The sequence below is a fragment of the Lissotriton vulgaris genome, chromosome 3_1 (assembly GCF_964263255.1).
Source record: "Lissotriton vulgaris chromosome 3_1, aLisVul1.2, whole genome shotgun sequence".
Classification (NCBI taxonomy): Eukaryota; Metazoa; Chordata; class Amphibia; order Caudata; family Salamandridae; genus Lissotriton; species Lissotriton vulgaris.
In genome coordinates, this window is record NC_141689.1 from 543,319,575 (window position 1) to 543,344,851 (window position 25,277).

Genomic DNA, 25,277 nt, shown 5'->3' on the forward strand with positions numbered 1-25,277 from the left:
TACATTTCTCAGACAATTACTGACAATTGTCTGTCACATCGCACTGTTATATAAGTTAGTGTCTTTTCTTTTGTTAATACTATCATACAGGAAGAAGATGGCACACTAAAGTACGCTACTCCTTCTGACGACTCCCAGATGCCGACTGGGTCATCCTGATGAGCCTACTGTACTATAGTTAGTAGCTAATGTTTACCTTTTAATTCAGTTTTTAGTGTTGGGTGAAGCATCTGTCTCATTTATTTCATTTCTTAGCATTTAGACAACTGGCCTTAGCTGAAGTACATAGAAAGACGTCAAATTACAATTGCACCAAGTCCAGACAAGACTTTCAAAGTCCATTTTCATAGAATGTGTTGAAAAGCACTGAGTTCTTAGAGAAATAGTCAAAGAACTAATTTCACAGTTGATGCTGCCTCTTTAAAACTTCAACTTTTCTTCCGGAACCTGGAAGTCTACAACGCGCAAACCATATTACAATAGATCTTGCGTCACAGACCCTGTCTGGAAGGCTTATCTTCCTGACAAATCTTTTGTTCTAGTGCTTGCTCAGCGTTAGGGCCTGCCTATTTACTAAACCAGATGTATTCAACAAGGTGTCCATAAACTCACTTTTCCTGGTTTCAGAAATATTTGCAATCACCAATTTCCTATGTTCCTCTAACCTGGTGCAACTTAAGTGTCTGAATGTATTAATTCATTTCTAGAGCACAACATTTGCCCACAGGTATTTTGGCTCTGGGAATTCTAACAAGAACAGAAAAAACACAACAGCACTTTCAAAAACTGAGCCCTTACTAAAAACTATTTGTATGTTGAGGCTCGGTTGCAGAAAGCGAAAATGCCCAAGCCTCACATATCAAGTGGGAGGACATCTAAATTGTGGGGTCAACCCTTTAAAAGATCTCCCACCACACATGCTTGCTCATAACAAGCCATTTTAAGAAATAACTAGACTTCGGAATGCAATGGACAATCTGGGACACAGGTTGTTAAACTGAGAGAGATCATTTAGGTGTCAGTTCTGTAAGAATGCCCAATGGGTCAAACAAAGAGCCCTAAATTGTACACGGAGCTTCACAAAGAACCAATGCGATGGCTGCAGAGTTGGGGTCAGCCTTTCGAAGAGCACAGATAAGCCTGACAATAATGACCTGAAGTCATCGGAGCTCAGAAATCAGACATCAGAGGCATAAGTGCCTTACTTTCTACACTGCTGTCTTTTGAGGGTTCTGCAAGTCAGTGCTTTTCAAGGCACACTCAAAATTTGGTAGACCCTTACTCTTCAAGCCCAAACCATCAGTAAGCACCAACCCCTCGCCTCCCACTGCTTGGCTCTGCCACAAAGAGGAATGAGCACTTGAGGATGTCAGAGTGGACTTGCTGTGCGTTGCTTCGAAAGGACAAGCGCCAGTTAACTTTACACATATTGCAAATAATTCAAATTGAAGTTTTGCTTAGCTGGACGAGAAGTTGGGTGGATTTTTTTTGTCGATGAACTTGTTTGAGTTGCACATGCTTTAGTGGACCATTTGGGTATACACTCGATGGTCTTTGAGGATTGTTGACATTTTTATTTCATCTTATAAGTTCACAATTAGACAACATTAAGCCCTAATTATGAGCAACAACTCAATTCGAAAATATAAATTTTTCAATGAATGGATCATTTTCTCTAAGAAGTCATTCTTAGCCTCACTTTGTTTTTAGAAGAGACAGCCCTCGCCACCTGATCTTGCTCCTTTTGAAACCCCACGCTGTCTTGTTTTTTTCATAAGGGAAAACTGTCTAAATTAAGGGGCTTCAAAGTGATTTGTAGGGAGCTGGTGATACCCCAGAAGTCAGATATCAATGCATGCTGGATTGTTATTCGAGGTAGTTATCACAAAGACCATTTGTCAAAATCTCTCCTGAATTAACTTTGGGCTCTGAACGGCTCATTGCCATCAGGTTTGATTTCTGCATGACTAAGTGTGCAATGCTTATTCTGAGGGCTTCTGAAGGCACCTTCTTGTCTGGATCATCTACTCTACCTAACTCTAGCTCCTCTTCTCATGCTCCTTCCCAATATTGAGGTGCATTGGGTTGTCTTTATAACGGAGCGCCACCACCTGTCAATCCTCCCAGGTTCAGTTATCAATCCGTCTCACTGCCCTCAACATTTTCTTTGGGGTGCCCTGCTGGTACTAAAGGTGAATCTCTTGGAAAGAACTTTAGGGTTGCTGCACAACTTTGTGCAGGCAAATTAAGATGGATACATATGGAAAAGCCTACAGGGCATGGGACTCACTGGTACTCCCTGTGGACAGTCTCCTTGGGAACATCTCCAGAATATGCCTTTGGGCTCTCGTAAGGTGTTTCTTCTGAGGTGGGGCTTGAAAATCGATAAAGCTCTACATCAGATCTTCCTCTCCTGCGTCACTTGGAAGCTGGAGAGTCTAGATAAACGTATGGAGGGCAGCCCTGAAATCTCAAAGAATATTTTCCCGTATGAATGAGAGGTAGGGATCATGGGAGGTGGCTGTGGAGGGGCATATGTACTGGTAGAAATGCAAATCGAATGTGTCTCTAGTACCCAGAAAAAGAGTTTGCTTCCTCTGCATTAGTTTAGCAGCAACAGCCAGTAGTACTGGATGCCAGTACAAGGGGCAATTGCAGGCCTCCTCTCACCTTTTCATAGTTTTGCACTTTGACCCTCACTTTAATGCTAGAAGCAGCCTCATAGCATGGACTCATGAAGTGCTGCAGCCACAGACGGTAAACAACGTATGCCACAAAACGTTTTCTACGCAGGGAATTACAAAGCAGTTGTTACAACGACAGCATTTTAATTCTGCATACCATTACTCCGCAAGTCGGAACAACGACTTGCGGAGGAGGGAGAAGGTGTTGGATTTAAAAACCAACACCTTCCCTACTGTCCGCACAGACTGGAGTTGGATTAGTAAATGATACTATTCCAACATCCAGCGCCCCCCCTACGCAAGTCGTTGTTAAGACTTGGGGGTAATGGTATGCGGAATTACAACGCAGTCGTTGTAACGACCGCATTGTAATTCCCTCCGGTGAAAAAGACTGCATGATAACGAGGTATATTCGCCACAGATACCACCTGACTGGCCAGGATGAGAAGGGTCACATGTCAATCTAGGGTAAGACGGCATGATAACAGCACCCTCAGACCACTCCTATCAGCCACCTCTAGGTTCTGTCTGATGCCTGCATCTAGTAGTAGATGGTTAGGGGCACAGACGTTATTTAGGGGTGACCAAGGATTGCAGTTGCGACCTCTGGCTAGCCCCTTGTGACTCCTGATACTGCTTTTGCGACCTCTGGCCCCAGAGTCAGCAAAATGTGTGCAATGAATTCAGATGCAGTTTGCATTTATGGGTGTGGGGCTCCACACTCATAGTGATAGAGGGGGTAGGGGCGTGGACGTTATTTAAGAGTGACCGCGGGCGCAGCTGGGACCTCTGGCTTGCCGTTTGCAGCCCTTGGCCTGCTTTTACGCCCCGTGGCCTCAGAGGAAGCAAAATCTTTGCCCAGAATCCAGAGGCAGCTTGCACTTATGGGCGTGATGCTCCACCTTAATTTTCTGTCCCTTTTTTATTACACTAATAGAGAGCAATACTCCAATGTCCACAATCAGTGTAATACAAAATGGAGCAGCAGGACCTGCAACAAGACTTTCAGTGGCAGGTGTTGTAAAGAAAATAATGTTTTTAAATGTATGTGGTTTGTGTGCTTGTGGGTGAAAGTGTGTTTGAGTGCAAGAGAGTCTGTATGTTTGTGAGCATGTGTCTATGTCTGAGCATGTGTTTGTGTGAATGAAAGTGAATGCTAGTCAGTGACAGGAAGTGAGTGAGAATAAGTGAGGTTGAGTGTCAGGGGGTCTGGGTGATTCAGAATGAATGACAATAAGAGTGAGTGCACATCCGTGAGAAAGTATGAGTGAGAGTTTGAGTGAATGTGAGAGTGTGATTGTGAATGAAGGAGAGAGAAAGAGTGAGTGAGAGAGAATAAGTGAGAGTGAGTGAGAATGATAGCGTGAGTGGAGGTGAGTATGAGTAAATAAGAGTTCGATTAAGAATGAGTGAGAGAGTGTAAGATAGTGATTGAGAGTGCATGAGTGCATGCAGGTGAGAATGAACAGGGGAGTATAAGTGAGTGAAAGAATGTCACTGGCATACTGGGGGCAAATGGTAGCATGACAGGTACCTGTAAAAAACACAGGCTTGCAAGCTGGAGGTAAATATTGGCATAATGGACACCCATAGAAAATGCGGGAACTGGTTGGTACACTTGAGGAATTTTTTTCCATGGGGCATCCATGGCAAAATCCTGGCACTAGCTCATTGAAGATATTTCTTGGCATAGGGGGAGGTGGGATCATGGCATTTGGGAGGGAGGCAACCACGACAAAATACTGGCCCTGACATACTAGAGGTAATTTAACATAAGGGTATCCCAAGGTGTATGATGGCATTAATTGCAAAATTCTGCCAAAGGGATACTTTACGTAAGTTTTGGCATGGGAGCGCACATGGCATATAACAAAATACTGGCCCTGGCACAGTGGAAGTGATTTTTGACATACGCTGCATCCATAGCACATCCTGAAAACAATGAGGTCAGCTTCTCATGAGCGTCAGCTTTGATTGGTTTAAAACACCATGAAAGGGCTTGAATATAAATGAATGTCCTTTCAGAGACTATGGGCCTGATTTAGATCTTGGCGGATAGGATACTCCATCCCAAATGTGAAGAATATCACGTTTGCTGTATTACAAGTGCTATAGGATACAATGTATTTTTAATAGGGTAGATGGGATATCTGTCACGTTTGTGACGGAGGATCCTATCTGTCAAGTTCTAAACAGAGCCCTATGTTTTTTAGCAAATTTAAGGGATAAGTACACTATTTGGCCCCATTTATTTCAACCAAGAAGGATTTGTCTCACTGTAATTCAGGGTAAGTATTACATACCACCACCTTCAAAGATCACGTCAGCGCCCTAGTGTAGGTGGTTTCTAAAATTGACATCTGTGTTTTGTTTTACTAATCATGTAGTTATTACAGAACTTCTGTAATGTTATTTATTGGCATGTCTTCAGGGTTAAGATCATGTTACATCTCTTCCTGGTGATTTCAGGGTCAAAGGTTATACAGTGTCACTTCCTGTGATGTCATTGTGGTCAAAGGATGTGTGATGTCAATTCTGCTACTCCTGGAACTTTGGAACAACATCCGTGGGTGCAACGTCCATGGGTGGTGGCAGAGCTGGGCGAGCAGGTTGTACTGGCTGCTACATTGTCTGCCTCATCTCATAGCTCATACCAAGATGTACACATGCTTTACATAGTGGTGTCATATGCCTGTTTCAATCAATCAATCAAAGACATTTATAGAGCGCACTACCTACCCGTAGGGTCTCAAGGCGCTGGGGGTGGGAGGGTGCCGCTACTGCTCGAACAGCCAGGTCTTCAGCTTCTTCCTGAAGGAGAGGTGGTCTTGGGTCAGGCGCAGGTCGGTCGGGAGGGAGTTCCAGGTCTTGGCGGCCAGGTAGGAGAAGGACCTTCCTCCTGTAGTCGCTCTTCGGATGCGGGGGATGGCGGCGAGGGCGTGGTTGGCTGATCGGAGGTGGCGTTTGGGAGCATAGAAGTTGATTCGGCTGTTGAGGTAGCTCGGGCCTTGGTCGTGTAGGGCTTTGTGTGCGTGGGTGAGGAGGCGGAAGGTGATTCTTTTGTTGACGGGGAGCCAGTGTAGGTCTCTCAGATGTCCGGAGATGTGGCTGGTTCGTGGGATGTCGAGGATGAGCCTGGCTGAGGCGTTCTGGATCCGTTGGAGTCTCTTCTGGAGCTTGGCGGTGGTACCGGCGTAGAGGGCGTTGCCGTAGTCCAGTCGGCTAGTGACGAGGGCCTGGGTGACGGTCTTCCTGGTCTCGGTGGGGATCCACCAGAAGATCTTCGTAGCATGCGTAGGATGTTGAAGCACGCCGAGGAGATGTTGTTGACTTGCCTGGTCATGGAGAGGGAGGAGTCCAGGATGAAGCCCAGGTTGCGTGCATGGTCTGTCGGTTTGGGTGCGGTGTCCAGGGCGGGAGGCCACCAGGAGTCGTCCCAGGCGGAGGGTGAAGAGCCCAGGATGAGGACCTCCGTCTTGTCTGAGTTCAGTTTCAGGCGGCTGGTCGTCATCCACTCGGCTACCTCTTTCATCCCTTCGTGCAGGTTGGCTCTGGCGGCGGCGGGGTCGTTGGTCAGGGAGAGGATCAGCTGGGTGTCGTCGGCGTAGGAGATTATGCTGAGGTTGTGTTGGCGTGCGATGGCCGCGAGGGGGCTCATGTAGACGTTGAACAGGGTGGGGCTCAGCGAGGATCCTTGAGGGACGCCGCAGATGAATTCGGTGGCCTCTGACTTGTACGGTGGTAGGCGGACTCTCTGTGTTCTTCCGTCGAGGAAGGAGATGATCCATTCCAGAGCCTTGTCCTGGATTCCGACGTTGCTGAGGCGCTGTACTAGGGTGCGGTGGCAGACAGTGTCGAATGCCGTGGAGAGGTCTAGGAGGATGAGGGCCGCTGTTTCCCCGTTGTCCATCAGGGCTCGGATGTCGTCGGTGGCGGCGATGAGGGCGGTCTCGGTGCTGTGGTTGGCTCGGAAGCCAGACTGTGAGGGGTCGAGGGATCCATTCGTCTCGAGGAAGGCAGCCAGATGCTTGTTGATGGTCTTCTCGATGACTTTGGCTGGAAACGGGAGGAGCGAGATGTTGCGGTAATTCTTGAGTTCGGTGGGGTCCGCTGTGGGTTTCTTGAGTAGAGCGCTGAGTTCGGCGTGCTTCCAGCTCTCAGGGAAGGTGGCGGTGTCGAAGGATGTGTTGATGATGTCTCGCAGGTGGGGTGCGATGACAGCGTCGGCCTTGTTGAAGACGTGGTGAGGGCAGGGGTCGGTCGGCGATCCGGAGTGGATGGAGTTCATCGTGCGGATGGTGTCTTCGGTGCTGATCGGGGTCCAGGCGTGGAGGGTGGTGGTGGGGGGTGGTTGTTCGGTCGTGGTGTGCGTTGGTTGGTTGTGAAGCTGTTGTGTATGTCCGCGATCTTGTTGTGGAAGTATGAGGCGAGGGAGTTGCAGAGGTCTTGCGATGGGGTGATGTCGTTGTTTCCTGCGCTGGGGTTGGATAGCTCTTTCACGATGTTGAAGAGTTCCTTGCAGTTGTGTGCGTTGTTGTCCAGCCGGTCCTTGAATGCAGTTTTCTTGGCGGCGCGGATCAGCTGGTGGTGCTTCCGGGTGGCAAGCTTGAAGGTGGTCCTGTTGTCCGGTGTAGGTTCCCTTCTCCAGACTTTCTCGAGGGCTCGGCAGTTCTTCTTGGAGCTCTTGAGTTCGTCGGTGAACCATGGGGCTTTCTTGCTGCCGGGTCTGCTGGGTGGGGTCCTCAGCGGGGCGAGCTCGTCCGCGCAGTTGCTGATCCACTTCGTGAGGTTGTCGGCGGCCTGGCTGGGGTTCGCTGAGCTGGCCGGAGGGTGCTGGCTCAGGGAGGTGGCGAGCTGGTCGGCTGTGATCTTGTTCCAGCTTCTGCGGGCAGTCTGTTGCTGGTGGTGGTGGGTCGTCGTTCTTTTGAAGGTGAAGTGGACGCAGCTGTGGTCCGTCCATTGAAGCTCTGTGGCGTGGCTGAAGTCGATGTCTGTGCTGGATGAGAAGACGGCGTCGAGTGTGTGTCCGGCGAGGTGGGTGGGGGTGGACACCAGCTGCTTGAGTCCAAGATTGGCGAGGTTGTCGAGCAGGGTGCTGGTGTTGCGGTCGTTGTTGTTCTCCAGGTGGAAGTTGAGGTCCCCCAGGAGGATGTAGTCAGCGGAGGGGAGGGCATGCGGGCTGATGAAGTCGGCGATGTCCTCGCTGAATTGGGAGCGTGGTCCCGGAGGTCGGTAGATCAGGGTGCCTCTGAGGGTGGTCTTCGGGTCGGTGTGGATCTGGAAATGCAGGTGTTCGGCGGTGGTCAGGGTGTTGTCGGTGCTGGTCGTGAGACGGATGGTGTTCCTGTGGATGATGGCGATGCCTCCTCCCACTTGGTTGGCGGTGCGATCCCTCCGGGTGATCTTGTAGCCCTCTGGGATGGCGATGGCGATGTCGGGAGCTGAAGAGGCGTTCATCCAGGTCTCCGTGAGGAAGGCAACGTCAGGGGCTGTGGCATCTAGGAGGTTCCAGAGTTCAATGGCGTGTCTGTGGACGGAGCGAGTGTTGAGCAGGATGCACTTGAGGTGGGTGCTGCTGGTGTTCGACTTGGCGGGTGCTGGTGCGAGGCAGGTCCGGATGCAGGTGAACTTGCAGGCGTGGCAGCTGAAGGGTCCGTGGGTGCGTCGTGGTGTGGCTCGGTAGCATCCTGGGATTCGGCCGGTGTTGAGTGCGATGAGGGTGGCGGCGGTGTACGTCAGGCGGGTCGGTCGGGGTCTTCGTGGGACAGGGGTCCTGGCACTGGGCGCGCTCCAGGCGCGGACGGGCGTAGACGGGCTTACCTTTGGCGCGCCTTCGGCGCACAAACGGCGCGCCCGCTGCGCGTGACCGCTGCACGTTCGCACGGTCGCCATATATGGCGAAGTGCGCGGGGGGGCGGAGCAGCTGGGAGGCGGGAGCGGGGAGGGTACAGAATGCAAAAAGGGGCGGGGCTAGCGGCGGAGGCGGGAAGCGGGGAGGGGGGACGAGCGGCGGCAAAAGGAAGGAAAATACAATAACAGTACGAGCGGCGGCAAAAAGGAAGGAAAATACAGTAATGCAGGCAATCTAAGCGAAGGAAAATACAGTAATGCAGGCAATCTAAACGAAGGAAAATACAGTAATACAGGCAATCTAACCTGACAAAAAGACAAAAACAATCTCAAAGCAGCAAGACAGTAGGGGCAGGTCAGCCGGGCACAGACCACGCCGCTCAGTGGCAGGGGGCGTGGTCTCGCGGCGTGAACTAGGCAGTCAGGCAAGGGAAGGCACACGCGGCAGCTGGTGGCCGTGCGGCGCGGGGGTGTCCTAGGACTAGGTCACACTCACCTGCGCCGCACGGTCGCCATATATGGCCAGGTGCGCGGGGGGGCGGAGCAGCTGGGAGGCGGGAGCGGGGAGGGTACAGAATGCAAAAAGGGGCGGGGCTAGCGGCGGAGGCGGGAAGCGGGGAGGGGGACGAGCAGCAGCAAAAGGAAGGAAAATACAATAACAGTACGAGCGGCGGCAAAAAGGAAGGAAAATACAGTAATGCAGGCAATCTAAGCGAAGGAAAATACAGTAATGCAGGCAATCTAAACGAAGGAAAATACAGTAATACAGGCAATCTAAACTGACAAAAAGACAAAAACAATCTCAAAGCAGCAAGACAGTAGGGGCAGGTCAGCCGGGCACAGACCACGCCGCTCAGGGGCAGGGGGCGTGGTCTCGCGGCGTGAACTAGGCAGTCAGGCAAGGGAAGGCACACGCGGCAGCTGGTGGCCGTGCGGCGCGGTGGTGTCCTAGGACTAGGTCACACTCACCTGCGCCGCACGGTCGCCATATATGGCCGGGGGGGCGGAGCAGCTGGGAGGCGGGAGCGGGGAGGGTACAGAATGCAAAAAGGGGCGGGGCTAGCGGCGGAGGCGGGAAGCGGGGAGGGGGGACGAGCGGCGGCAAAAGGAAGGAAAATACAATAACAGTATGAGCGGCGGCAAAAAGGAAGGAAAATACAGTAATGCAGGCAATCTAAGCGAAGGAAAATACAGTAATGCAGGCAATCTAAACGAAGGAAAATACAGTAATACAGGCAATCTAAACTGACAAAAAGACAAAAACAATCTCAAAGCAGCAAGACAGTAGGGGCAGGTCAGCCGGGCACAGACCACGCCGCTCAGTGGCAGGGGGCGTGGTCTCGCGGCGTGAACTAGGCAGTCAGGCAAGGGAAGGCACACGCGGCAGCTGGTGGCCGTGCGGCGCGGGGGTGTCCTAGGACTAGGTCACCCTGTTTGTCACTGTTTGTCAGCACCACTGCATTCCTCAGTATCCTTTTTCAGGATTTGCGGTCATTTCACAGTCGGACAAACAACAACCCACTCTGGATGCCGCTGCTTGCCCTGCATTGATTGCCATTTCTTTTTCGCTTTATGAGGGGGGGGGGGTACCCTCCACACTGGGCCTACAGGCATTTGTCACCTACAAACACTGCAGTGTAGGCAGTACAATGTCAGTTGGTATAATAAAAACGGGGCATAGTCTGCATATCCTTTTACACACTGGTTTATTTTTACTTTCACAAGATGCACCACTAATACCTCCCTACAGATCCGAAACCCATACCTGCTCCTTGCATTCTTTTTATATGCTTTTATGATGTTTCCCAATTATCTACCCCTACCACTATGTCATTTATCAGTTTGTTGTTGCATTCTCATTGCATATCCCGGATCACCGACAGAATATCAGAAACACTCTGATACATCAGGTAGAGAAAATGGCATCTGTCACATGTGGATCTGAATAAAGCAATCTTGAAATGGTATGCCAAGATCGAATGGAGAATAGAGGGAAGGGGCTAGCAGGGCAAAACATCCCTATGGGTATTATTGTTTCTATGGACTACGAAGAGCACAATCTTAGAAACGCAAAGATTAAACGAAAATATAAAATACTAAACATGATAGTGGAAATTAACAAAAGACAACATCAAAATGATTATTGTAAAGACCTGAATTCAGCTAAAAATAAAGCTGAAGCGTACAAGGAGTGGAAATAACAACCACTATCCAGCCAAAATAATCAACATAAATCACAAAATAATTCGGGCAAGGTAAGAAAGGAAAATCATTTCAATACGAATTCAGAGAGTGAACTGGCTTGCAAAAATATATCTGCCCTTGCTTATCCTCAAATATTAATTTGCTCGCCTGCAAGTAACTCCTCTTTATGTGAATCTAAAGATTGGGAAATCCTATATATTCATATTTGAGCTAAAAAGGCATGCGGATCGTGAAGATCTGTCTCAATGGAACCTTTTATTCAGGTGTGTAATTCCACAGGTTGTATTAAACTGTACCATGTCAGAGTTGGTGCAGCTGAAAGTGCAAGATCCACAGAACTGAAATCTTATAGAACAAACCTTGGCATAGCCAATAGGTCTTGCTTTTGGGACTTTATAAGTATTTAGTTATGCAGAACAATATCCTTGGTGCAACACCACCAACCGTTGCATGGCTAAACACTTATAAGGTCACAAAGGCGAGACCTATTGGCTAGTCCAACGCTTGTTAGCCATTATAAGGGGAGCACCAACATGTTTTCTATATTAGCAAGGAGTCAATTTGATCTCATTCATTTGTGGCTTTGCACATTTTTGGGAAAGAGACAGCCTTTTGAGTGCTGTACAAAAGAAAATAAATAGTCCACTAACCTCTGATCCAGGGGTCCCCTCATGCATATCCGAAGCGACTAATTCAAAGCTACCACGTTTTTTCCCAGGTACACGTCATAGAGCTAATGCAGAGCCGTCTCAGTAGACCTCATAAACCCATCTACAGTTTGCATTACAGTGAAAATACTCCACTACTTCTGCATTTTAGGGTCAATTGAGATTTTCACAGCACGTCATAAGTTATATAATGAAGTGGAAATGTGGGTGGGAAACCAATAGAAAATAGAACGAATGCAAGAGATTCTGCAATTAAAATGGAAAGCATGCTTATAGATTTATTCTGAAAGCGGGAGGAGTCCTGACTGGAGGTGAGTTAATGGAATAAATAGAAGGGGACGTTTCAGAGTTATTGAAAGTCAACTTTATACAGGAAATAGGTTGTGTGTTTAGCCCCATTTAACATGTTGTCCTTGGGAAGGATCCCAGTATGAATGTTTATTGGCACTAATGCAGTTACACATTTGAAGAAACTAAACAAAAACAAGCATTTGCAATGCAACAGGTCTCGCATTTTGCGAGTTTAGGCTTTGGCATTGTAAATATCAATGCCTTTTATTTATGTTTTGTTTTTTAAAACATAAATAAAAGGAAGTGTCATTTACAAGGGCAATAGCTGAAACCCTCACAAATGCGAGACCGATAGCATTGCAAATGCTTGTTCTGTTGAGGGCATAAGGTCTAGTGACAGTAGAGTTGTCAGAACAACAGGGGTGCTGGAACAGTTTTTAGAGTGGGGTGCTGCTATCAAGGTTTACATCACTGAAGTCATAGGGGTAGTGAAACATCCTAACTTCACATAAAGTGTAGCAAATCTATTCAGCAGGAGAATGGTATTGGTTTAATATGTAACTGGAGCATTGCGGAGCACACGGCTACAAATATACATATATATGTGATATGATAGTGCACTGTAATTTACAAATTGGACATTTTCCATTGAAATGGTCACTAAATGTGCACAGACATATAGTTTTATTGATAAAACTATACATTGCACTAATGATAATGCGCGGAAAGCGGGTTCCAGCAAATATGTATGATTTGCTCATCACCAAGTAAAATGTCTTGATTTGGTTGGATCCTAATAAAATGTAGCTTCAATCACACTTCAGAATAAAACATGTGCTTCTTTTGCGCTTTCTCAACTACCTATATATTTTAAGATATTTGTAAAGTTCATTTACAAGTTTATCAGTTTTGTTGTGTGTTAGACAAAAATGATGATATGCTACAAGCATTCCTTTCATACTCTTTGTTCTGCAGCAAGATTGTCATGTAGTTGACATAACAAAATAATTCTCACTTTGCAATCAAAGAAAACTAAACATCAATCTCCATGCTAAAAGAATAAGCAGCGGACCGGATTACGTCAGCCCGACGGAGTACTTGAAACTGCCACCACGGAGGGAGTACCACCAAGATCTAAGTCCGGCAGTAGCGGCCGGTTTTGTGGAGAAGTGGTGAGTCAGACAGGGTGGGGGAGGATGGGAGACAGCCGGGTCATAGGACTCCACTGCGGCCAATCCTGACGTTGCTCTCATGCTATGAGAGCAGCCTCAGGATTGGCTTGAGTGCTCTGACTTTGCACTCCCAGGGAGACTGGGAGTCTGTGCCTGCTCTCGCAGACCCAGCAACGCAGCTGGGGTTGGAGATAGCTTCACTGTGCATGACGCTTTCGCTATCCTGAGACGGCCGGTCAAACCATCATGCGCATTGAAGGCAGTGCACTTACCACTCCCCTCAGTGCCAGTCACCACCAGGCCCCACCCCCCAAGACTCGACAGGAGAGGAAAAATAAAACGATAATAAAAAGTGTTTTATTTTTCCTTTCCTGCCGTTTTGAGGAGGGGGCAGTGCTCCTCCACCATAGCAGAGGAGCTGCTGCTGAAATCAGGCCCTAAATCCTGAACTAGTCCTCTCAGTGATGATTGACAAGACGGTAGCACAGGGAGAGGGAGGCTGTAGAACTGCAGAGGGCTTGTAGTGACAGCGGTGGTGAATTGGAAAGTGGGGGAGGGTTGGTGCTGGCACCCAATTTTCAGCTGTATTGATTATAATCTCTATGTGGGTTTGTATACAACCCAAGCAAAGCCAAAAATGTGCACGCAATACTAGAAAACGGAATCATTTTACTTGAACCCAGAATGGCCATTTAAAAAAACAGATTACTCAGAAACATATTAACACAAAATATCCACCTGCCCATTACTTAATCCTACATGCCCAGCCCAGTGCTTCAATCCCAGTTCAATGCACACAGCACCCCATAATTAGACTGCTGAATCCTGCAGACACCCCGGGGAGCTCCGCCTCACCTCCGCACCGTTGCTCGCAGGCGCGTGTTGCTGGCATCGCCTGTTGTCAGGTTTAACTCTTTTTTTGTTAACAGGTGACAAATGCGCCGATGAAAGGATGTCACTCCAGCATGGGGCAAAGAACGAAACCACGGCTCAAGGGTAATAACTGTGGTTACCAGGCCGTGGTTGCTTTGGCAACCCTGTCTAATTAGCCATGAGTTCATTTCCCACTAGGACCCGTCAGCCATTTGTGGACGCCACCTCCGCTCCGTTTCTTGAATGTTGTGAGCAGGTCTGGGGAACAAGTTATGTATTTCCGCTTGTCACCAAGATGGCGCGGCCGAACAGAACGCAAACAGTCTAGCTAACAGCTCGTGCAATCTTTCATGCCGCCTCCAAGCCGAATTCCTCGTCCAGGCAGCCATGGTGTGTCCCCCTCCCTCATTAGCATCGGCCATTTATGCTGAGCAATGGCCGACGGAGACACCAGTCGCAGGAAGGCGGAGGAACAAAGAGGCATGATTCTTATTCATAAGGGACTCTCATGAAAAAAAGCGCTATCTAATTAAGATAATTTAAACAGCCACAAAAGAAAGATCTAACCGAATTACAACGCAGTCAGTGCAGCGGGAGATATATTATGGATTGGAACAAATGTCTAGACGTCCCTGCTAATGGACTGCAAATCAGATCTCGCCCATCAGTCAGTTAATGCATGGCAGGTGGAAATGTACAGGTTTTAGAAGACAAGGGATATAGGTAGAAGTCCGCACGTGCACTGGGAGGCTGTACAGCATCACCAATGCTAGCTTTGTCTGGCTTGGAATGCTAACTTAGTTCTTTGCTAACAATGTAAGACTTTTTTGGTAATTTTATTGAGGAACTGAGTGCAAAAATAAAATCTTTAATTCTGAAAGTAAAAGAAAACCACGAGAAAAACAAAAGTGCAAATTTTATATGCAAGAAAGCCAATACTGTTTGGAGCCTGGCTCAGCCCAAAGTTGTGACTGACTCCGATTTGCATAGGGTTGTCACTATCTGATGTGGGGCAATGGAAAAAAAAGATGCAACATTATGCAGCCCGACTAATTTTGTGGTTGAGACTATTTAATGTTGTTCTTGTGTGAGATATATTAAGTAGCAGCGGCTTGCCTAGACATGGGGCCTATGTTCACTGTACTACAAGTTTAAAGCTGCCCCTCAAAAAAGAGGTCCAACAAGGTTGAAAACCATCTGGGGAAATATTATACAAATTGACCCGGGGGTGCAATGGGCGCTTGCGCCCGCTTTGTTTGTCCCTGGGGCACTGTGGCATTACAGAAGTGGCCACAGACGCTTGTACGGACCTTTCTGTAATACAGATAGCGCTGGTGCACCTTTAGTGCCAGTGCTGTCACCAGAGGGTGTTCCCTCATTTGCACGGGGGCATGGCTCCATGCAAATTAGGGAATCCCTTTGTCCCTGCGCCCGTGCCATATTATAGATGCTGGCAAAGAGGCAAAAGAAGCTGTCAGGAGGTGCACTGATAGTGCGCCCCCAGATGGCAGCCATCTGGAGGGAGTGACGGGGGTCCTATGAACCCCCAAACATCCCCTTGTAGACAGGTGCAATGCTCACTGCACCCAGCTGCATGGGGATCTCTAATCCCCCTTAAAAGTGCAAGCGGGTTGCCACCTTCACAGTGAAACACAGAGCGGCTGCTTCATAGCCGCTCCATTTATCACTTAAATGCGCTGCGCCCAGGGCAGCGCGAGTTCGCAGCTGCCCCCAGGGCAGTGCATTCAATATAATAGGGTTCACTGTTTCTGTTTGTGTCCGGCGCACCTGTTTTAAGATGCAGGGTGGCGCACACAGAAAGTGCACCCTATCTTTTTGATTTGATTTTGATTTGATTTTTGATTTTCCCTAGCGCTTCAGTCCCTTGAGGTGTCTTGCTGCTACTTTAAAAAAAAATTGATACTGGATAAAGGTATACTGCAGCTAGTTATCAAAAAGCCAGGTCTACAATGATTTCCTGTTTTAAATTGAAGGGGAACATGTTGCGGAGTTTTTCTGTTCCTATGATAAATTTCAATTGTACCCTTAGTTCTGGGGACCACCCAGAAGCAGATCAAAGATTTCTTGCTGGATATAACATAAGAATAGATTTTTAAAGTAATCTGGACCGATCTTTAGCAAGTCCTTGTAAGTTAGGCATGAGGATTTTAATTTAATCCTTTTGGCGACTTAAAGTCATTGCATTTTGGTTAGGCCCAGCGATGCCGATTGATACCTGGGAATCCCCAGAAGTAATTGTGCTGCTGCATTTTGTAGCATGTGGAGTTTCTGCAGGAGTCCTCTTTGTATGTTTAGATATGGTGCTTTGCCATAGTCCAATTTGGACAGAGCCAATGCAGTCACAACAGTTTTTTTCAGATCCAATTGAATAAAGGGGAGTATCTTCCTAATCATCTTTAAGATAAGGGAAGGTTGGTCTGTTATAAAAAATAATCCCTCATTTCTCACCTTTTTCTTCAGCGATGGAAGGGGTCCGCTACAAACTAGAGGACAAAAAGGCAGTGTCCTTGCCCATTAGGAGGACCTCTATTTTCCCGGAGTTCAACTTTAGGGAATTAGTCTTCATCCATTCATTAATCTGAGTTATGCACAAGTTGAAATGTTCTGCTGTTTCTTTTACATTGCTGGACACAGAAATGATTAACTGTGTGTCGTCTGCATATGAGACAACTGAAAAAAAACAAAGTACCTGATAAGCTTGGCCAGCTGTGCTACATATAAATTAAAAAGAGTAGGGCTCAACGAAGAGTCCTGTGGCACACCGCAAGGCAACCTAAATTGTTCTGAGGAGCATGCTCCCATCTATCCATATTTTACCTTATCTGTTAAGAAAGATTTGAGAAGTTTAAGAGCTTGCTCTTTGATTCCAGACTCGCGCACGCAACCTGGGCTTCATCCTAGACTCCACCCTCTCCATGACCAGACAAGTCAACGCCGTCTCCTCGTCGTGCTTCAACATCCTCCGCATGCTACGAAAGATCTTCCGGTGGATCCCCACTGAGACCAGGAAGACGGTCACCCAGGCCCTCGTCACCAGCCGTCTGGACTACGGCAACTCCCTCTACGCCGGCACCACCGCCAAACTCCAGAAAAGACTTCAGCGGATCCAGAACGCCTCAGCACGACTCATCCTGGACATCCCCCGCCACAGCCACATCTCCGGACACCTGAGAGACCTGCACTGGCTCCCGGTCACCAAGAGAATCACCTTCCGACTTCTCACCCACGCACACAAAGCCCTACACAACCAAGGACCAGGATACCTCAACAGCCGCCTCAACTTCTATGCTCCCAAACGCCAGTTTCGATCGACCGGCCACGCCCTCGCCACCGTCCCCCGAATCCGAAGAGCCACCACATGGGGACGGTCCTTCTCCTACCTCGCCGCCAAGACATGGAACTCCCTCCCGACCCACCTCCGCCTGACCCAGGACCACCTCGCCTTCAGGAAGCAACTCAAGACCTGGCTGTTCGAGCAGTAGCGGACCCCCCTCCCCTAGCGCCTTGAGACCCTCTGGGTGAGTAGTGCGCTATATAAATGCTTTGATTGATTGATTGATTGACTCTAGGAGTCGATTGACAAAGATATTGTGGTTAACAGTATCGAAGGCTGCCGAAAGATCGAATAGGATCAGGGGGGCCTTTGCACCAGAGTGTAGAATAGATCTTAATTCTTCAGATGCCATAATCAGAGCAGTTTCCATGCTGAGTGCCTCTCTAAATCCAACTTGAGTTGAATCCACCAGCTTTTTATAAAGGTAGCTTATTGAGCATTAAGTGTTTTAACTAGAACTTTTGCCGGAAATAGCAGTCTGAAAGATAGGTCTATAACTATTAGGCTCCTCTGGATCAAGATTTGATATTTTTAGTAGAGGAAGTATGGAGACCATCTTCCAATTGTCTTTAAAATGATCCGCTTTGATGATTTCATTGAATAAATCAGTAAGATGAGCACTTAATTCCTGGTGTAAAGAGCACTATTTTAGGAGGACAGGGGTCTAGTTGTCGATACCAGCTTATGAACCTACTCTATATTTAGAGGAGAAAAGGCCTCCAGACCTTTGTCACGAGGACGCATTTCAAGAGCTGTTTTTTCCGCTGTGTTATTAATACTTTTGTTGGTAAATGTATTAAACATATCTTAAACTTTTCCCTGGAAGAACTTAGCTAAAAGGTTACAGAAGTTCTGACTGCAGTTAATGCCTATAGGTTCTGATACTTTTGCTAAGCTTTTTACAGTGCAGAACAGCTCTTAATTGAGTTTTTAGACTGTTTTTGTACATGTCTAGCGGGGACCTGATCAAAACTCACATTCACGTCACATCAATACTTCAAAAGTACCTGCTAACATCGCTGTTAAAAGCCCAGTGGTCTCCGTTCAGCCACACTCATAGCAAGAACATTTTGGGTCTTGTGCCCTCTCTTAAATCTGGTTCTCCTGCTGACCCTTGTCCTCAGTGAAGCACAGGGCCATGCACACGCCACCACTGATACACAAACCTATCCCTTTCTGGGGCTGCCTGGAAGTCGGGAATGTTCACGTTCCTGCTGAAAAAAACAATCTGGAGCACGCTTTGGAGACAGTTATTGTGCCATAACATTTAGAATCTAGGTGTTTCAAGCATGAGGGATTTGGCATTTCTAAAATCCCTCCCACCTCATGATAGCTTGATTCTATTTGCAATATACTTATGGCCTGAATTGTCAAGGGTACTAGTGTGTTATGCTTGGATTCTTGGGAAGGAAGAGTTACTGCACCCTTTGTGGCTAGATCTCTTTCCGGGGAGACAGAGAAACCTTCCTGGCTTTTTTGTGGATAAACATTGTGCTCTCTTTGAGTAGGAAAAACAGCTGAATTCGTGCTGCTCGACCTCTTTGCTGCGTTTCATGTGGTTCACCATTTGATCATTCTTAAAAGGCTGAAAAGGGAAGTGAGTTTATCGGGGATTGGTGCATACAGGTTCACCTTATTCTTAGTGGGCAGACAACTCTCTCTCTCCGTCTCTCTCTCTGCCACATTTCCAGTCTATCAATTTCAGCTTGTGGTATGGGTTTCCCCAAGGCTCATCCCTTTCTCCTGTGCTCTTCAATGTACTTGTGAGGATCTTGCCCATCCCATCCGACTATTCCAATTTAAAGCCATTTCTAATGTCAGTAACACCAAACTGACAGTTCATTGAACGTGTCTTCCCTGCCTAAGTGATTGATTTAGATTTTGGTGGACGGGTGCTCCATCTCAAATGTGATGACTATGAGGCTCACCTCATTACAAGTGCAAATAGCAAATAATGCACTTGTAAGAAGGCAGACAGGTTGGGGGTTTGTTGGAGTTTCAAGACTGGATTAGTTTGATTGGTTTCAAAAGAAACTGTAATAAAACAGAACTTATGGTTGTTGGTAACCATCTTAACCTGTGAAGTGATTCGTTATGGCTAGTGGCACTGGTACCCTCTCTCAACCATTGTCTAGTGTTGATTCTTTAGGTGTACACCTAGACAGCAGATTTTCTTTCCTGTCCCAGATCAATCAAAGGGGAGTAAAAAAGATGTTCTAGTCATGCCCAGGTGAATACATGATAGAGGAGAGGCACAACTGGAAGGCAGCGGGTGGTCCACAACTTGCAGTATGGAAGTCAGAATGGCTCAAATGGGCAAGTAGCGAGAGCAGGATACTCTGTAGGGGGGCTCAGAGGGGCATAGGGAACATGGACAAAGCCCGAGCCTGGGGTATGCTAGTGGACGACTTGGCCAACCCGGATCCAGGCTCACTGGGGGCTCCCCTGTAGAACCCTAGAGATGATTTGACTGTCCCATGGTTAATGGTTCAGGCCCAGATACCACTCTTTATGACACACAAACTACACAGATGTGGCCCATGGCAGAGGGGGCGATACAAAAGGGGATGATGGACGGAGCGTTTGAGCAAATCAAACACTCACCCCCAGTCAACTGATCTGGGTTTAATCCATCACCATTCTTTAGCTCACTCAGCCAACCCAGTTCAGACATGGCCATATGCAAATCAGTCTGACCCTGTGCCTCATGGAAACAGTCCAGCTCGAACTGCCAAGCCAGTCTTCACTGGACCGGAAACAACCATCTTGGGACCGGTTTCGGGTTCATAACCCTCATCAGCCAGGCTATCTTGAATCCATTGGCAGAATGAGCAAGGGGCCAATGTCTGGGCATACCCTGCCAACTCGGGGCGAACAAAGCGATACAAAAGGGGATGATGGACGGAGCGTTTCAGCAAATCAAACACTCAACCCCAGTTAACTGATCTGGGTTTAATCTATCACCGCTCTTTAGCCCACTCTGCCACCCCAGTTCAGACATGGCCATATGCAAATCAGTCTGACCCTGTGCCTCATGGGAACAGTCCAGCCCGAACTGCCAAGCCATGTCTTCCATGGACCGGAAACAAGCATCCTGGGACCGGTTTCGGATTCATAATCCTCATCAGCCAGGCTATCTTGAATCCAGTGGCCAAGTGAGTAAGGGACTCACGTCTGAGCATACCCTGCCAATTTAGGGTGAACAAAGTGATACAAAAGGGGATGATGGACGGAGCGTTTGAGCAAATCAAACACTCACCCCCAGTCAACTGATCTGGGTTAATCCATCACCATTCTTTAGCTCACTCAGCCACCCGAGTTCAGACATGGCCATATGTAAATCACTCTGACCCTGTGCCTCATGGGAACAGTCCAGCCCGAACTGCCAAGCCATGTCTTCCCTGGACCGGAAACAAGCATCCTGGGATCGGTTTCGGAGTCATAATCCTCATCAGCCAGGCTATCTTGAATGCAGTGGCCAAGTGAGCAAGGGACTCACGTCTGAGCATACCCTGCCAACTTAGGGCAAACAAAGTGATACAAAAGGGGATGATAGACAGAGCGTTTGAGCAAATCAAACACTCACCCCCAGTCAACTGATCTGGGTTTAATCCATCACCATTCTTTAGCTCACTCAACCACCCCAGAGGGGGGTCACTAGCCCCGAACCCAGTTATTAGGAGAAATACCCTGTTCCTCTTCCGATATGCCAACTGGACTGTCATTTGTGAATGATCTGACGTGGGGGATTTGGAGGGGCGGGAGGGGGGACTGTTGTTTTGTTTTTTGAATCATTGATACAGATTTGGCTGTATACTATACTGGGGGCTCACAAGCTATATTCTAAAGTGCTAATATTGCTGACTGTACTGCATACATTTAAAAACCCAATTAAATCTGTTTAAATATATAGAAGAGAGGCAGAAGAAAGCATTTGTGAAGGCCTGGGCGTGAAAGCCGCCCTGCTGAGGATGGATGCCAACAATGCTCAAGTGGTGCATGGCTCTAGCATTTTCTATGAGTGAGCGCATCTTTAGGTGATGGGGGGCCTTGGAGTATAGCGTGAGAACCTCACGTTGAGTTCCTGTTTCTTTACAATTCATTGCATGCCTTTTACGTCTTGGAGATCAATGACCACGTTCACTAAAATCAATGCCTAATTCATCACGGTGAGCTCTACTGAATCATCTGGCATCCATTCCTGTCTAAGGTCCCCAGAGGAAACTGAAGCAGAGTGGTGGAAATAGAAGTTAGCAGCATCCTGGGGAGGTTGGAGGTCAGATCCCTCAGCTTCTAAAAAACTCAAAGTTGCAATGAGGATCCGTTGTTCTGGAAATACAGTTACAAGTTGAACTTTTCATTCTTAGACACTGGGCTAGGTGAACATTTTGTAGAGTCAGTACTAGACATTTTATTTTCTTTGCTACACCAGAAGGTAAAATGTGACCAAAAGCTTCCACAATATTCACCAGTAGACATTGGGTCTCTTCACATACCCGATAGAATTTTGCCTCACTTCTCTGAGTTACATCATTAAAACAAACGCAGACGCCCCACCTCCACTCTCTGGTCCGAATTATTACTTATGGAACATCTGTTTGTCTGACAACTTTAGAAGCAGAATAAATCTCTTACCTCGAACATCAGGAGAAAATCGAGCTGAGTGGCGAGATACAAACAGCTTGAGTTCTTGATCGAGATTACATTCAATCAGGTTTGTGTCCCACGTGCGGATTCCTACAAAACAAAACATGCAGAAATCAGTAAAATTTGGATTCATTAGCAGCCTTAAAACAGAAGTGATAATTATGCATTGGAACAGTGTTGGCTAAGAACCTCTCAACAAAGACAAGCTGTTTTCCTGACTTCCACAGGACTACCTTGGTGCCCCATCCATGCCAGCATAATCTACAAGACCAGCTGCATCCTCTTCGAGTCTGTCAGAAAACACACCCCAAATATCCTGGCCTAGCACCTAACATTCTCAGCTGGGCAGCCCCGGACCAAGGGTCAGGACCAGGGTTGGATTGGGATAGAAAATAGGACCGGGTACACTAAAAATAAGTGGCCCACATTTGCATATTGCCTTTCCGCAAAACACTGCTTCAGCTGTTTTATGAAAAGAGGGGGATGGGGTCTCTGACAGAGGCATGTTTTCTTAACTTTACTTAGATTTAAAAAAAAATGCACAGATTAGTTCACCCTGGTGAAACACACCTGAAAACAAGTGAAGCCACTTCTTCTCAATATGCGGGAGCTCAATTTGCATATATTAATAGGCCGGCCCAGCGAGAGAAAGGGAGTGACACCTCTGCCCCATTGGTGAAAGAGAGTTAATGGACGCCCATCTGTCACCAGAAAGGCCACTCGGGCACCCACTGGGCCGCTGGCAGCATCTGACACCACAGACACCGCCCAAATCGGCCCCTCAGGCTTCCCAAAAAAACAACCCTCAGCTGGAGCTCGGATACCGGCCCCTCGGCCATTGCCCGAGTGCCTGCCTTACCAATCCAACCCTGGTCAGGGCATCACCAGACTGGAGATGAAAATGGGCAAGAAAGAAAAAAACAGAAGGCAAGCCCTTTTCTGTTTATGCTCCCAGGGTATGGAACAGCATCCCAACTGACATCAGACCTGCTCCAACTCTCCTGAGATCCAGGAAGACCGTTCTCTTCAAGGAACCCAAGGGGAACGCATCATTAACCTCCCTCCTGAATGATCTTGAATAGAACCCTGGGGCTCTCACCCTTGTTCAGCGCTTCATTGCTTCCTAGCTAGGTTGGAACTGTATAAATAAATCAACTGACATACATTGTATAATACATACAGTGATGCAACTTTAGGCTTGGAGGTCATTTTGTCCAGATGCCAAACACCACGCCAATTTTTCCTTTGATCATCAGCTGGCTTCCTTGGACTCATCTCATTTTATTAATTTAGTTATTTTAGAGATAAATACGTTAAAGGTTTTTAAAAATATGATTCAAAGGTATAATACCCTGCTTGCCAATCGGCCAGTACTTTTAAAGTCTAGTTGCCATTTTAAATTCCCTTGAAACAAATTGAGGGGCATGATGTGGGTCAAATGGGGTATCTGTGTTTTCATAAAAAAGTTCTATTACAAGTTGCCATTTTTAACAGCGCCAATGCACATGGTTTCAGGCCAGTGACTTTGAGCTGCCCTCATACCCACTGAATGCCCTGGCTGCGACTCTAGGAAAGGAAGGTACAATAAGTATCATTTCAGGCTCACGCCCTGACCCATGCTGGAGAGCGCACTGCAGTCGTGCTTATCTTAAGCGCTAAGGATTCCAGAGAAAACCAGTGGTTAGGAACATTAAAACAGCTGGTGACTGAAGCAAATTTATACGTCTGGCATTTTTTCATTAGAATTGCGTGAGCTTGTAGAGCAGCCTGAGGGGGATAATTATACTCCCCCCCCCTCAGGCCTGCCCTACTCAGTGCCGGGATACTCTCACGGGTGACTAGCCGCGCTCTACCAATTTACGTAACATAACATATCACATGTATCCGATGTACACACAAAGACCAGGGCTTTTGACTGTGCTTGATATGTTAGTGGAGCGCTCTCAGAGTTAGCTCAAGAGAATCTTTCCACATACACCAGACTGCAGAGTCCTGGACTACAAACAGATGCTCTAATGCTGTTGTAGGTAGAGATGGAATTGTAAGACGTTTCTTACGCGTGAGCAGAGGAAGGATACAAGTCAGACAATCAACAGGACCATAAAGTGGCTATCCTCCAAGGGACATGAAGGAAAGCAATGCATTCAATAACAAGCACCAAGGTGACAGTGAAAATAAAGACAATTCATGTTAAACAATAGGTGGGCTGTACGTCCACTCAAGGCTCACAAGAGGTCTTTCACAAGCAGCAGCTGGCGCTGTGTGGTAGACTCGACCCAAAAAGGTAGACTCAGCCTAAAAATGGAGGAGAGCGAAAACTGGTGAGGGCAGCATAAAGACTTATAGGATTAGAACTTTTAATGGGAAGCGGCACCAGGGTGAGCACGTGGTCAGTAGCGGCCCGTTACAGGAGTTCCATAGGGCGGAAAAACGGGCGGGGGAGGGGCAGGGTGGGGGGGGGGGTGGGGTAGTAAACACCGGAATATGGATGATTGGAGATAAGTAAACAATCAAATAAATAAAACGGATTTCGTAAGCGTATTGCATCGCATTTTGCATTGCAGTGCGCGCTACAAAATTTGTTTTATGTATTTAATTGTTTACTTATCTCAAATCATCCATATTCCGGTGTTTACTACCCCCCACCCTGCCCCTCCCTTGCCCCGCCGTTCCGCCCCACTGAACTCCTGTAACGGGCGACTAATGCTCGTGGTACCAGGCGGGAGCCGCCCTCACAGGCCAAGCATCGCTGATACAAGAAACAAGAGAGTTATCCAAACAGCAGCTCAGCTGGTGCTAAAACGGATCGATAGAGGGACACAAAGTATTCACCCATAAAAGAAAATAATGTGCATCCGACCGGATGTTGGGGGGTTGACAATCACACGAGATGAAGTGGACATGACGTGAACCACTACCGCCCACGTTAAGAAAGAAAGAATAAATAAACAAGATTTTGTTCAGGGAAGGTTAACTGAGGGGCAAGAAACTGTCAGTCTTGTTTCCCTTTTACAATTCCATACATCCAAAGGAAATGCACTGCCCTGGTAATGTGTGTTTTTTAAGAACTGTTCTTTCTCTGGTAGTTCCTCTTATCAGAATAGCTTGGGTTTTATGTGCTACAAAGGTAGGTATTAAAATACTCCATGTAGTGAAGTCAAGCCATGTTTCTGCACCCGAGACGGTTCCTTCATGTGTTAATGGCCGCATTAGAGCCTTTCTACATCAAACATGGATTATGGAAGACGATTTGAGTCCATTACATGACATGTACCCTTTATCAGGACTTTTAATGAGCACTTTTCACATCTAGAGGTCTATGTTTCAAGAGGGTCATATTTTATGAACATTCTTCTTTCTCAATTATCATTTCTTTGTGTCAGCCTCTGAAATAAAACAATTGCCACAAATCTCACAGTACAGATACCATTTTCTGTACAGGCAATACAATTATTTTAATGACTGTATCAGAAAATGCATCTAGGTCTTTGGACAGTATCCTTCCACACAGATTTCTCTAAACAAGATGTAG

The 25,277-nt window shown here is 47.3% G+C and overlaps 1 protein-coding gene across 1 annotated transcript in view; it reads right to left on the reverse strand.

Annotated features, from left to right (window-relative positions):
- The window catches only part of MAP1B (microtubule associated protein 1B), a 392,043-nt gene that overhangs the window by 280,185 nt on the left and 86,581 nt on the right, over positions 1-25,277 (reverse strand). The window contains exon 2 of the mRNA XM_086960803.1: positions 21,734-21,835. Coding sequence (XP_086816929.1) covers positions 21,734-21,835 — 102 coding nt within the window. The remainder of the gene's footprint in view (positions 1-21,733; positions 21,836-25,277) is intronic.